Source organism: Chiloscyllium plagiosum, chromosome 13 (genome assembly GCF_004010195.1).
Source record: "Chiloscyllium plagiosum isolate BGI_BamShark_2017 chromosome 13, ASM401019v2, whole genome shotgun sequence".
NCBI lineage: Eukaryota > Metazoa > Chordata > Chondrichthyes > Orectolobiformes > Hemiscylliidae > Chiloscyllium > Chiloscyllium plagiosum.
In genome coordinates, this window is record NC_057722.1 from 62,047,311 (window position 1) to 62,061,959 (window position 14,649).

A 14,649-nucleotide genomic window follows, 5' to 3' on the forward strand; every position below is an offset into this window, starting at 1 on the left:
CTGGACGCCTCCTTGCAGAGTGCTTCAGGGAACATCTCCAGGACACCCATTCCAAACAACCCCACCGCCCCTTGGCCGAACCCTTCAACTCTTCCTCCCACTGTGCCGAGGACATGGAGGTTCTGGGCCTCCTCCATCGCCGCTCCCTCACCACCCGAAGCCTGGAGGAAGAACGCCTCATCTTCCGCCTCAGAACACTTCAACCCCAGGGCATAAATATGGACTTCACCAGCTTCCTCATTTCCCCTCGCCCCAGTTCCAACCTGCCAGCTCAGCACTGTCCTCATGACCTGTCCTATCTGTCAATCTTCCTTCCCACCTATTCGCTCCACCCTCCTCTCCGACCTCTCAGCTCACAGCCTCATTCTTGATGAAGGGCTTTTGCCCAAAACGTCGATTCTCCTACTCCTTGGATTCTGCCTGACCTGCTATGCTTCTCCAGCACCACATTCTCAATTTTATACCTGCACAGTCAAAAGTTCAAAGTTTAAAATATTGTAACAGTTGGAGATTGATTACTCTAGCGGTTCTGGAGTTCAATACTCTGTAAAATCCTGACCCAGCTTGGTAAACATGTTGCATGAAGTGAGCCCATGGAATGTATCAGAGTTTACACACACACACACAGGCTTCTCGAGACAGGACCGTACAAGATACTGACATCGCAAAGAAGATGGGGATTGCTTACCCTGAGGAAGTGCCCAGGTAAGAGAGTTAGGTAAATGTTCATATGTGTACAGTGACTTATGGTTAAATTGATGACCTACCAACAGTCTGTGTGTAGACAGTGTGGAACCCCAGTTGCACAGCGTGTAAAATTACAGATCTGTATTTGTGTATCATCTCTCACAACCTTTGCACATCACAGCTAATGCAGCAATTCTTGAATTGGAGTACAATTTTCGAAATGTGGCAGACTGGCAGATCACACAAACAGCAACGAACTGAATGTTGAGATATTGGTTTGATTAACTTGGTTCAACAACAACACCACGGTCACTAGAGTTTGTACATGGCCTTTAACACGGTGAAACGTACCCAGCTACCTCATTTTGAATGCGGGTAGAGATGTTCGGACTGATGAATGAAGACTTGGTCAGAGCAGCAGATTTTGTGGAGCTTCTTAACAAAGGGGAGAGAGTCCGAGGGGTGTACAGAGAAAGTTCCGGAGCCCGGCATGCCAGGCTGATGGTGCAGCAGTGAAATTTGGGGCTAGACAAGAGGCAGGAAGTGGAGGAGCAGAGAGATTTTGGAGGGTTGTAACGCTGCAGGAGATTATAGGCAATAAGGATAGAAAGACCAGAGAGGCTTTTGAAAAGGAGGACAAGAACTCTGACGACATACAATTTAAAACGAATATGTTGGGAAATAGAGTTAAAGTCACAGATTGATTTTACAGAATGGCACAGCAGGGTTGAGCAGCCAAATCCATAGAATCCCCACAGTGTGGAAACAGGCCATTCGGCCCAACGGGTCCACACCAACCATCTGAAAAGTATCCCACCCAGACCCCTCCCCCTACCCTATCCCCGTAACTCTGCATTTCCCATTGCTAATGCACCTAACCTACACATCCCTGAATACTAAGGGTAATTGGTCAGTGGTCTAATGCTGTTCCCCCTTTGGATGATCTTACATCATCATGTTTGAGGCGGAGATGCAAAATGTAGAACTGAAACATCCTCACAATTTTTTTTTTTCAAAATATACTTTATTCATAAAATAATTTGATAGTCTGTACAGTTGGTCATGCCATACATACGTAAACATTTGCACACAGAGATCAGAATTTATTATTTTTATATACAGGTCTGTACGTTTATCAATCATATGTCCATATATTTAGCTGAGGCGCCAGCAGAGCCCTAATGACTGCGTGGGCCCCTATTCTTCTTAGGCAGGCAGATGTTACACGGTGGTCTTTCCCCATCGCGCCTTGTTATGTCATGAAGCATTTGCATTTGATTAGTGAACCATGATTAACCTTTGACAGATCGGTGCTGCCTGTTGTTAATACAAGCAAACCCCAGTGGTGAAGCCCATTCACAAACCCTTCTGTTTCGGACCACCCAGAGAGTGTCCTTCACCAAGTTGATGATCCTCCAGGCACAGTTGATGTTCGTCTCGGTGTGATTCCCGGGGAACAGGCCGGGAGCACGGAGTCCTGTGTCACGGCACTGCTCGGGACGAACCTCGACAAACACCACTGCATTCCTCTCCAGACTTCTTCTGCGTAGGCACATTCCAGAAGGAGGTGTGTGACAGTCTCGTCCCCCCTGCAGCCGCTTCGAGGGCAGCGTGCAGTGCGGCAGAGAGTCCGGGCGTGCATAAAGGGTCTCACATGCAGAGCCCTTCTCACCACCAGCCAAGCCATGTCTTGGTGCTTGTTGGAAAGTTCTGGCAATGAGGCATTCTGCCAAATGGCTTTGACAGTCTGCTCAGGAAACCGCTCGATAGGATCCTGTGCTTTTCCAGCACCACACTGCTGCCTGACCTGCTGTGCTTTTCCAGCACCACACTGCTGCCTGACCTGCTGTGCTTTTCCAGCACCACACTGCTGCCTGACCTGCTGTGCTTTTCCAGCACCACACTGCTGCCTGACCTGCTGTGCTTTTCCAGCACCACACTGCTGCCTGACCTGCTGTGCTTTTCCAGCACCACACTGCTGCCTGACCTGCTGTGCTTTTCCAGCACCACACTGCTGCCTGACCTGCTGTGCTTTTCCAGCACCACACTGCTGCCTGACCTGCTGTGCTTTTCCAGCACCACACTGCTGCCTGACCTGCTGTGCTTTTCCAGCACCACACTGCTGCCTGACCTGCTGTGCTTTTCCAGCACCACACTGCTGCCTGACCTGCTGTGCTTTTCCAGCACCACACTGCTGCCTGACCTGCTGTGCTTTTCCAGCACCACACTGCTGCCTGACCTGCTGTGCTTTTCCAGCACCACACTGCTGCCTGACCTGCTGTGCTTTTCCAGCACCACACTGCTGCCTGACCTGCTGTGCTTTTCCAGCACCACACTGCTGCCTGACCTGCTGTGCTTTTCCAGCACCACACTGCTGCCTGACCTGCTGTGCTTTTCCAGCACCACACTGCTGCCTGACCTGCTGTGCTTTTCCAGCACCACACTGCTGCCTGACCTGCTGTGCTTTTCCAGCACCACACTGCTGCCTGACCTGCTGTGCTTTTCCAGCACCACACTGCTGCCTGACCTGCTGTGCTTTTCCAGCACCACACTGCTGCCTGACCTGCTGTGCTTTTCCAGCACCACACTGCTGCCTGACCTGCTGTGCTTTTCCAGCACCACACTGCTGCCTGACCTGCTGTGCTTTTCCAGCACCACACTGCTGCCTGACCTGCTGTGCTTTTCCAGCACCACACTGCTGCCTGACCTGCTGTGCTTTTCCAGCACCACACTGCTGCCTGACCTGCTGTGCTTTTCCAGCACCACACTGCTGCCTGACCTGCTGTGCTTTTCCAGCACCACACTGCTGCCTGACCTGCTGTGCTTTTCCAGCACCACACTGCTGCCTGACCTGCTGTGCTTTTCCAGCACCACACTGCTGCCTGACCTGCTGTGCTTTTCCAGCACCACACTGCTGCCTGACCTGCTGTGCTTTTCCAGCACCACACTGCTGCCTGACCTGCTGTGCTTTTCCAGCACCACACTGCTGCCTGACCTGCTGTGCTTTTCCAGCACCACACTGCTGCCTGACCTGCTGTGCTTTTCCAGCACCACACTGCTGCCTGACCTGCTGTGCTTTTCCAGCACCACACTGCTGCCTGACCTGCTGTGCTTTTCCAGCACCACACTGCTGCCTGACCTGCTGTGCTTTTCCAGCACCACACTGCTGCCTGACCTGCTGTGCTTTTCCAGCACCACACTGCTGCCTGACCTGCTGTGCTTTTCCAGCACCACACTGCTGCCTGACCTGCTGTGCTTTTCCAGCACCACACTGCTGCCTGACCTGCTGTGCTTTTCCAGCACCACACTGCTGCCTGACCTGCTGTGCTTTTCCAGCACCACACTGCTGCCTGACCTGCTGTGCTTTTCCAGCACCACACTGCTGCCTGACCTGCTGTGCTTTTCCAGCACCACACTGCTGCCTGACCTGCTGTGCTTTTCCAGCACCACACTGCTGCCTGACCTGCTGTGCTTTTCCAGCACCACACTGCTGCCTGACCTGCTGTGCTTTTCCAGCACCACACTGCTGCCTGACCTGCTGTGCTTTTCCAGCACCACACTGCTGCCTGACCTGCTGTGCTTTTCCAGCACCACACTGCTGCCTGACCTGCTGTGCTTTTCCAGCACCACACTGCTGCCTGACCTGCTGTGCTTTTCCAGCACCACACTGCTGCCTGACCTGCTGTGCTTTTCCAGCACCACACTGCTGCCTGACCTGCTGTGCTTTTCCAGCACCACACTGCTGCCTGACCTGCTGTGCTTTTCCAGCACCACACTGCTGCCTGACCTGCTGTGCTTTTCCAGCACCACACTGCTGCCTGACCTGCTGTGCTTTTCCAGCACCACACTGCTGCCTGACCTGCTGTGCTTTTCCAGCACCACACTGCTGCCTGACCTGCTGTGCTTTTCCAGCACCACACTGCTGCCTGACCTGCTGTGCTTTTCCAGCACCACACTGCTGCCTGACCTGCTGTGCTTTTCCAGCACCACACTGCTGCCTGACCTGCTGTGCTTTTCCAGCACCACACTGCTGCCTGACCTGCTGTGCTTTTCCAGCACCACACTGCTGCCTGACCTGCTGTGCTTTTCCAGCACCACACTGCTGCCTGACCTGCTGTGCTTTTCCAGCACCACACTGCTGCCTGACCTGCTGTGCTTTTCCAGCACCACACTGCTGCCTGACCTGCTGTGCTTTTCCAGCACCACACTGCTGCCTGACCTGCTGTGCTTTTCCAGCACCACACTGCTGCCTGACCTGCTGTGCTTTTCCAGCACCACACTGCTGCCTGACCTGCTGTGCTTTTCCAGCACCACACTGCTGCCTGACCTGCTGTGCTTTTCCAGCACCACACTGCTGCCTGACCTGCTGTGCTTTTCCAGCACCACACTGCTGCCTGACCTGCTGTGCTTTTCCAGCACCACACTGCTGCCTGACCTGCTGTGCTTTTCCAGCACCACACTGCTGCCTGACCTGCTGTGCTTTTCCAGCACCACACTGCTGCCTGACCTGCTGTGCTTTTCCAGCACCACACTGCTGCCTGACCTGCTGTGCTTTTCCAGCACCACACTGCTGCCTGACCTGCTGTGCTTTTCCAGCACCACACTGCTGCCTGACCTGCTGTGCTCTTCCAGCACCACACTCGCAAATCTGAGCTCCAGCATCCGCAGTCCTCACTTTCTCCTAGCATCCGGGATGAACCAACTCACTCGATTGGCATCATATTCACAAACATTCACTCCCTCCATCACCAATGTGAATGCATTGTAGGCATTTATGAAGGTTCCTCTAAAAGTACCTTCTTAACACGTGACCGCTACCATCTAGGGGTATGACGGCAGCAGATACAAGGGAACACCACCACCTACAAGTTCCCCTCCAAGCCATTCACCATTGGAAGTTGCAACAATACCTGATTGTAAGGTGATTGGAGGAAGGTTTTAGGGGAGATGTCAGAGGTAGCTTCTTTACTCAGTGAGTGGTGAGTATGTGGAGTACACTGCCATCATTGGGAGTAGACTCAGATACCTTAGGGACGTTTAAGCAACTCCTCGTTAGACACATGGAAGATAGTAAAATTAAGGTTATGTAGGTTAGTTTGATCTTAGAGTAGGATTAAAGGTCGGCATAACATCAAGGGCTGAAGGGCCTGTACTGAGCTGTACTGTTCTATGTTCTATCACTGCCCTTTCATTATGACTAGGTCAAAATCCTGAAACTGCCTCTCAAAACAGCATTGTGGGTGTGCTGGAACTGCACTTTAGTTTTTCCTCCTTTATTAATCATAAGGAATAGGAGTGGAAGGAAAGCCCATCAAGTCCACTCCGCCATTCAATCACGGCTGATAGGCATTTCAACGCTAGTTACTCATACTGTCCCCGTATCCCTTAATTCCTTGCGAGATTAAGAACTTATCAATCTCTACCTTGAAGACATTTAACGTTCCGGCCTCCACTGCGCTCCTTGGCAATGAATTCCACAAATCCACCACTCTCCGGCTGTTTTAAATTAACTCCCTCTAATTCTAAGGCTGTGCTCACTGGGCCTAGTATCCCCGCCTGACAGAAACAACTTCCCAACATCCTTTCCCAGCACCCTTTCTCAGCCATACATTATCTTGTAAGTTTCTATTAGATCTCCCCTCAACCCTCCAAACTCTAATGAATACAATCCCAGGATCCTCAGTCGTTCATTGTATTTTAGATTTCCATCATTTCCTTTGCTTTTTTCTTATGCTCGATCCAATCTTCAGACCATTATCCATTACCCATTATTACACAATTATATGCTTTTCATTGTTGCTACGCCCCATGGACTGCAGCGGTTCAAGATGGCAGCTCACCACCACCTTCTCAAGGGCAACTAGGGACAGGCAGTAATTGCTGGGCCAGCCAGCGGCACCCACATCCCACTAGTGAAGAAAAAGACATCTAACATTCCTTCAAATGAAAACAGAAATTGCTGGAAATCTCCATTGGTCTGGCAATATCTGTGGAGAGAAATCAGAGCGAACATTTTCGAGTTCAGTGATCCTTCTTCATAACTGATGGTAGCTAGGAAAAGGATGATTTCATACATAAGATTGAGGGGTGAAATGTTTTTTTGTGTGTGTTGTGTGTGTGTGTGTGTGTGTGTGGAGTTGGGGGGCGTGGTGAGTGGTTAATTGATAGGTGGAGATAGAGCTCAAAGAAAGAGAGAGAGAAGCAGTTGGACTCACAAAGGAGTGGATAAAGACGAGCCTGGGAGAATGTGTGATGCTGGAAAAGCACAGCAGGTCAGGCAGCATCTGAGGAGCAAAAGAGTCGACATTTTGAGGCAGGAGCCCTTCATCAGGAATGTCGAAATGTCGATTCTCCTGCTCCTCAGATGCTGCCTGACCTGCTGTGCTTTCTTTTTTCCCTCTTTATTATTTGTTTCCTTTGCATTTTTAAAATATTCTGGCCAACATCTCTGTCTCAGGCTGCTGCAGAGCACCAGTGAAGCTCAGTACAAGCTGGAAGAACAACACCTTACTTTCCGCTTGGGGGCCTTGCACTCTTCTGGACTCAAAATCGAGTTCAACAATTTCAGGGCTTGAGGCACATGAACTCTCAGGCTTCCCTGTCCTTACACACTCTTTAGAGGTGGACCTCTGACCAGGTGCTCCAGTTTCCTCCCACAGTCCAAAGATGTGCAGGTTAGGTGGATTGGCCATGCTAAACTGCCCATCGTGTCCAGGGATGTGTGGGTTAGGTGATGAGCCATTGGGGGAGCAGGGTTACAGGGATGGGTTGGATCTGGTTGGGATGCTTTTTGGAAGGTCGGTGTGGACATGCTGCTTTCACACTGTAGGGATTCCATGTCCAAATATCTCTTCACATGTCTCTGGGTTGAATTCCATGTGCCACTTCTATGGCTAGCTGACCAGCCAACTGATATCTTCCTATAGTCTCCAACTTCCTTCCTCATTATCAGTCTTGCAGGCAATTATTAACATCATTGCAAACCTCTTGATTGTGCCATCTGCAAAAAATTGTCCAAATTCTTAAATGGTGCTAAAACCACGGGACCTGGAACTGAGTCCTGCAGAACCCCATTGGAAACATCCTTCCAGTCACAAAAGCATCCACAAACCCTTTGTTTCTTAACCACTAAGCCAATTTCATATCGAACTTGCTATGTTCCTTTGGATCCTGTGCCCTCCGGGTGCTCCGGTTTCCTCCCACAGTCCAAAGATGTGTGGGCTGGGGTGAATTGGCCATGCTAAATTGTCCATAGTGTTCAGGGATTTGTAGGTGAGGTGCATTAGATAGAGGAAGTGGAGAGTAATAAGATAAGGGAATGGGTCTGGGTGGGTTACTCTTCGGAGGGTCGGTGTGGACATGTTGGGCCAAAGGGCCTGTTTCCACACCGTAGGGACTCTATGTTTTCTGTAGAGACTGGTCAGGATTTGGGACTCACGGCCTGAAAGGATGATGGAAATTGAAACCCTCAACTTATTTAAAAAGATATCTACCTGTAGCCCCATAACCTCCAGCAACATGGCCCAAGTGCTGGAAAATGGGCTGAGGCTGGTTTGTTTCTCTTTCAGGGGGTGCACACATGATGGGCAGAGTGGCTTCGTTCTATGTTGCAATTTTTTAAACATTTTTTAAATGTCCTCAGTGTTTGAGAGGAAGGATGTTCAGGGGTGTGGGGAGATGGCAGGAGACAGTCAGTATGGGAAACACTCCTAATGAGAACCAGAACAGTCAAGATGGAAGCTGGTACAATTGCAACATTTAAAAGACATTTGGATGGGTATATGAATAGGAAGGGTTTGGAGGGATATGGGACGGGTGCTGACAGGTGGAACTAGATTGGGTTGGGATATCTGGTTGGCATGGACGGGTTGAACCAAAGGGTCTGTTTCCATGCTGTACATCTCTATGCCTCTATGACTGTATGCATTGAATGGCCTTCATCTGCGTTGCAGGGATTTGATGATTACTGGACCTGACTCTTGGAGAACACCAGTCTTTATCACTACCCAGTTTGAAATACAATCATTTACTGTGACTTGATGTTTCTGATCTTAAATGACAATACTCTATTAGAGTCATAGAGATGTACAGCATGGAAATGGACCCTTTGGTCCAACTCATCCATGCTGACCAGATATCCCAAATTAATCTAGTCCCATTTGGCAGCACTTGCCCCATATCCCTCTAAACGCTTCCTATAAATCAATTTTTGATCCAATTTGCTACTGACCCTCCTATTCCTAGAGTCTCAACGTCGCTAATCAGTCTTTCATGTGAAAAATATTCAAATGATTTCTTCAAATCTAAGTGGATAAAATCCCCCACATTTCCGACATCAACCTCCCCTGTTATGTCATGAAGCATTTGCATTTGATTAGTGAACCATGATTAACCTTTGACAGATCGGTGCTGCCTGTTGTTAATACAAGCAAACCCCAGTGGTGAAGCCCATTCACAAACCCTTCTGTCAGACAGTGGTCTGTGACAGTCTACTCTCTGACAATCCCATTTCCCATACCAACAACAGGTGAGACCCTTAAAACCCTACATGTGTGCCTCACCTCACAACCTCCTCAGCTGTGGCTCATTGGGTTCCACTGTCACCTCTGAGTCAGAAGTTTCTGAGTTCAAGTCCCACCCTAGACATTTGAGCGCAAAAGTCTAGGCCAATGCTCTAGAGCTGTACTGCAGAAGTGTTGCAATGTTGCAACATCTGTCCGATGTAATGTGCCACTCAGAGTCCATGGTTCCATGCCATCTTCTACCTTGGAGAAGAGCTGGGAAGTTCTTTGCTAATATCCTGGTCAGAACTTAGACCTAAATTAACAATACAAAGCAACAAGATCTGGACACTGTCCAGGCTTGGGCTGATAAGTGGCAAGTAACATTCGTGCCACACAAATGCCAGGCAATGACTATTTCCAATAAGAAAGACAATCTAATTGCCTCCCTTTGACATTCAATGATGTTACCATCCCTGAATCCTTCACTATCAACGTCCTTGGGGTTACCATTGATCAGAAACTCAACTGGACTTGCCATATAAACACAGTGCCTCCAAGAGCAGGTCACCAATTAGGAATACTGCAGCAAATAACTCAAAGCCTGACAACCATCTCCAAGGCACAAGTCAGGAGTGTGATGGAATACTCCCTGGATGAGTGCCGCTCCAACAATACGCAAGAAGCTTGACACCAACCTGGACAAAGCAGTCCACTTGATTGGCACCACTTCTACTTCCTCCACCCCTGACACTCAATAGCAGCAGTGTGTACTATCTACAAGATGCACCGCAGACAATCATCAAAGATCCTCAGACAGCACCTTCCAAACCCATAGCCACTTCCATCTAGAAGGACAAGGGCAGCAGATGTATGGGAACTCCATCCCCTTCAAGTTCCCCTCCAAGCCGCTCACCATCCTAACTTGGTGATATATTGCCATTCCTTCCCTGTCGATGGGTCAAACTTTTGGGACTGACTTCCTAATGGTATTGTGGGTCCATGTACAGCAACCGGTGCTACCAAATCATTGACTTTTCTTTGTTTAACTTGTTTTAAAGGCTTTCAGAAGACATCATTGAATTAATTGAGAAATACAATGTTTCAGCAGCCTGCTTTTTGCCTCCTCCGAGATCCATTGACCTTATATTACGTAAGTCCCAAATACCAACTTCAAATGGTGTTTAATTGAGAGAGCCAGGGGAAGGGGTCGGGGTGAAGGTCAACTTTTAGATGTCATCACAATGAAGTGACATTGGCCAAGCTGAAGTTTGGAGGGATGGCAAGGGTTCCTATTGGCCCATGTAAAGCCCAGCTCGGGTGGAGACATGGATGATGTTTACTTTTATTGGAAAGACCAGTGGGGAGATCGTTTAAGAAGAAATGATCTCCCTATCAAGACAGCTGAGGAGAAATGTGACCTCACTGAGGATTGTTAATCTGTGGAATTCTCTTCCCAGAGAGAACTGGAGGCTGGGTCACTGACTCAAGGCTGACTTAGAGAGACGATTGATTGACAAGGAAGTAAAGATCAATCAGGGGCTAGGCGTGAAAATTGGGCTGAGATCCCAACCAGGTCAGCCAATGATTACATTGAATGGCAGAGCAAGCTCAATTATCTCCTTCTGCTCCTGGGTCCTGTGCCCCGAGAAGATTAATCAGCAAGTGATGACTCTCCACAATGGGAAATCTGAAACGACAAAAACATAAAATTCAGCAGCTCAGGCAGCATCTGGGGAGAGGGAAAAAGAGTTAATGATTCAGGTTGATAGACTTTGACCAGATCAGTTCTGAGAGAAGCTCAGCAGCCTTTAATTATTGGGCCAGGGGTGTCAGGGAGAAATCTCTAGTTCCTCTTCCATTGCTGAAGATTAGATTCACTTTACAGTTCAGGTGGGAGAAAGTGAGGACTGCAGATGCTGGAGATCAGAGCTTAAAAATGTGTTAAGCCCTCCTGAAGAAGGGCTTATGCCCGAAACGTCGATTCTCCTGTTCCTTTGATGCTGCCTGACCTGCTGCGCTTTTCCAGCAACACATTTTGAAGTTCAGGTGGGAGCTCAGCTTTGCATCTGTGGAAGGACAGCACCTCTGAGAGTGCTGCACTCCCTCACTACTGTGAGCACTAACTCAGATGGCGTGGTAACACACAGCAGCAAGATTTCTATCACCCAGACCATGGCCTGCCCCCATGACCCAGCGATGGAAGTGATTTTAGTGTCTGGAGCAGTTCTGGGACCTGCTTCATGGCAGCAGTAGTTTCTATGGGAGAGTTTCTGAGCTGTTTTTCTTTCTTGCCCTTGTTCTTGTACAGAACTGAGCTGGCTGGATATTGGTGTCTTTGCTGCACTAACTGCCCTGACTGTACTCTCTCTCGTCATCTACTTGGAGAACATATACTATTTACTGAAGAAAGTGTCATGTCTCGTCAAGATGAAGACTTTAGTGTGGATCAGTGCAGCACCGACCGTAAGTTTACTTTTGGCACAACATTGACTGTTGCTGGTGAGAAAATGTGAGGAGTCACATTGAATGTACAGGCCATTCAGCCCATCCGATCTCTGCTGATGTTTGTGACAGTTGTCCCACTCCTTTTGTATTTTTGTGTTTCATGTGGAAAAACACCAGAATCCTTATGAACACCAACAATTTCCAGACTTTTACAACTTAAAACAAAATCTCTTTTTTTGTTCTTTCTTTCAAAGTGTATGACATCACAAATAATACTCCAATTCTTGCCAACACAAACTGCAAGACATTGGTGAGGCCACATTTGGAGTGCTGCGTACAAATCCGGTCGCCCTGCTTTAGGAAGGATGTCATTAAACTGGAAGGGCTCAAAAAACATTTACAAGAATGTTACCGAGACTGGAATGTTTGAGTTATAAGGAGAGGTTGGGTAGGCTGGGATATTTTTCCCTGGAGCATAGGAGGCGGAGGGGTGACCTTATACAAGTTTATAAAATCATGAGGGGTACGGATAGGGTAAGTAGCCAAGATCATTTTTCTCAGGGTAGCGGAGTCCAAAACTAGAGGGCACAGGATTATGCGAGAGAGGAAAGATTTAAAAGGGACCTGAGGGACATTTTCACAGGGTGGTACGTGTATGGAATGAACTGCCAGAGGAAGTGGTTGAGTTGGGTACAATTATAACTTTTAAAAGATTTTTGGACAGTACATGGACAGAAAAGGTTGAAGGGATATGGACCAAATACAGGCAATCCAAGATGGAGGACGGGAAAACTTTCTGGCTGTAACAGGCTGCTGCTTTTTTGAGGTATTTTAGCTGCTGGAGGTGAGTTCCTCAAATTCCAAGAGCAGCGATTACTGTTTTATATGCTGTTGCAATTGTTTTCAAACTTTAAAAAAAAAGTCAATGCAACAGCCTTTTAAAAGGGAGAAAGACAGACAAAGGCAGCAAACACATGGTCTGTGAGGGAGAGAGAGAAAGAAAACCTCACTGCTAACTGACACAGCAGGGAATCTGCACAGTTACTGCCTTTGCTGTTTGAATTCATATGTTGGGGTGTGTCTCGGGAAACTTAACAAACAGTGAAATTCACAACTGATCTTGGAGGAACCTATTTGGGAGAGATCACAGCACAGGAACAGATAGGTGAAAAGTTTTCAGTATAGCCTCGCTGTAAATCTACAATAGTGAGTAGAGTGGGTTCTTCCTTGATTATATGTCTTTTATTGGAATCTGTCTCTTGATTACATTTTTAAAATGTAAGCTATAAGTTAGCCTAAAGCAATGTTTTGTAGAGCAATAAGGCGGTGCTATTTTCTGGATCTGTAGATTGGAAGGAGCAAAATGGCCTTTAGTAGCAGATATGCCCTTCTTGTCAGATGTGAAAGTTTCAGGAGAGTTTACAAGTTACTGAGGATTATAGCTGCAATAAATGTCATTGCTTGCAAATCCTTTCATATTGCATGGATCATTTGGAGCAACAGTTAGAGGCAATGAAGAATTTACAAGAGTCAGGGGGTGTGATGGACGGCAGTTATAAGAAGGGAGAAAAGCTGCAGATACAGTCAGGTAGATGAGTTAACTCCTAGAAAGGTAGGAGAGGTAGACAGGTAGTACAGGAGACTTCTGTGGTTATCCCCATTTCAAACAAGTATGCTGTTCTGGAAAATGTAGGGGGGATGAACTTTCAGGAGAAAGTAGCACGAACAGCCAAGTTTCTAGTATCAAGACTGACTCTAATGTAATGAGGGTAACGACGGGTTCCAAGCGATCGATTGTGTTAGGGAACTCTCTAGTGAGGGGCACAGACAGATGTTTTTGCAGCCACCAGCGAAAAATCAGAATGGTGTGTTGCCTCCCTGGTGCCAGGGTCAAGGATGTCTCAGAGAGGGTGCAGAATGTTCTCAAGGGGGAGAGGGACCAGCAGGAGGCCATTGTACCCATTGGAACCAATGACATAGGAAGGGAAAAGGTTGAGATTCTGAAGGGAGATTACAGAGAGTTAGGCAGGAATTTAAAAGGAGATCCTCGAGAGTAGTAATATCTGGATTACTCCCAATGCTACAAGCTAGTGAGGCCAGGAATAGGAGGATAGAGCAGATGAATGCATGGATGAGGAGCTGATGTATGGGAGAAGGATTCACATTTTTGGATCATTGGAATCTCTTTTGGGGTAGAAGTGACCTGTACGAGAAGGATGGATTGCACCTGATTTGGAAGGGGACTAATATACTGGTAGGGAGATTTGCTAGAGCTGTTCGGGAAGATTTAAACTAGTAAGGTGGAGGTGGGGTACCCAGGGAGATAGTGTGGAAAGAGATCAACCTGAGACTAGTACAGTTGAGAAAAGAGGCAAGTCAAACAGCCAGGGCAGGCAGGGACAAAGCAGAGAACAAGGTAAAACTGATAAAATAAACTGCATTTATTTCAATGCAAGGGGCCGAACAGGGAAGGCAGATGAACTCAGGGCATGGTTAGGAACATGGGACTGGGATATCATAGCAATTACAGCAACATGGCTCAGGGATGGGCAGGACTAGCAGCATAATGTTCCAGAATACAAATGCTACAGGAAGGATAGAAATTGAGGCAAGAGAGGAGGGGGAGTGGCATTTTTGATGAGGGATAGCATTACAGTTGTCCTGAGGGAAGATATTCCCAGAAATACATCCAGGGAAGTTATTTGGGTGGAACTGAGAAATAAGAAAGGGATGATCACCTTATTTGGATTGTATTGTAGACCCCATAATAGTCAGCAGAAAAATTGAGAAATAAATTTGTACGGAGATTGCAGTTATCTGTAAGAATAACAGAGTGATTATTGTACGGGATTTTAACTTCCCATGGGACTGCCATGGTGTTAAGGGTTTAGATGGAGAGGAATTTGTTAAGAGTGTACAAGGAAATGTTCTGATTCAATATGTGGATGCACCTACTAGAGAAGGTGCAAAACGTGACCTACTCTTGGGAAATAAGGCAGGGCAGGTGACTGAG

The 14,649-nt window shown here is 47.8% G+C and overlaps 1 protein-coding gene across 1 annotated transcript in view; it reads left to right on the forward strand.

The window, feature by feature from the left end:
- The first annotated feature begins 544 nt into the window (after positions 1-544).
- The window catches only part of LOC122556127 (organic solute transporter subunit alpha-like), a 33,542-nt gene continuing 19,437 nt past the window's right edge, over positions 545-14,649 (forward strand). The window contains exons 1-3 of the mRNA XM_043702602.1: positions 545-705; positions 10,250-10,341; positions 11,500-11,654. Coding sequence (XP_043558537.1) covers positions 599-705; positions 10,250-10,341; positions 11,500-11,654 — 354 coding nt within the window. The 5' untranslated portion in view covers positions 545-598. The remainder of the gene's footprint in view (positions 706-10,249; positions 10,342-11,499; positions 11,655-14,649) is intronic.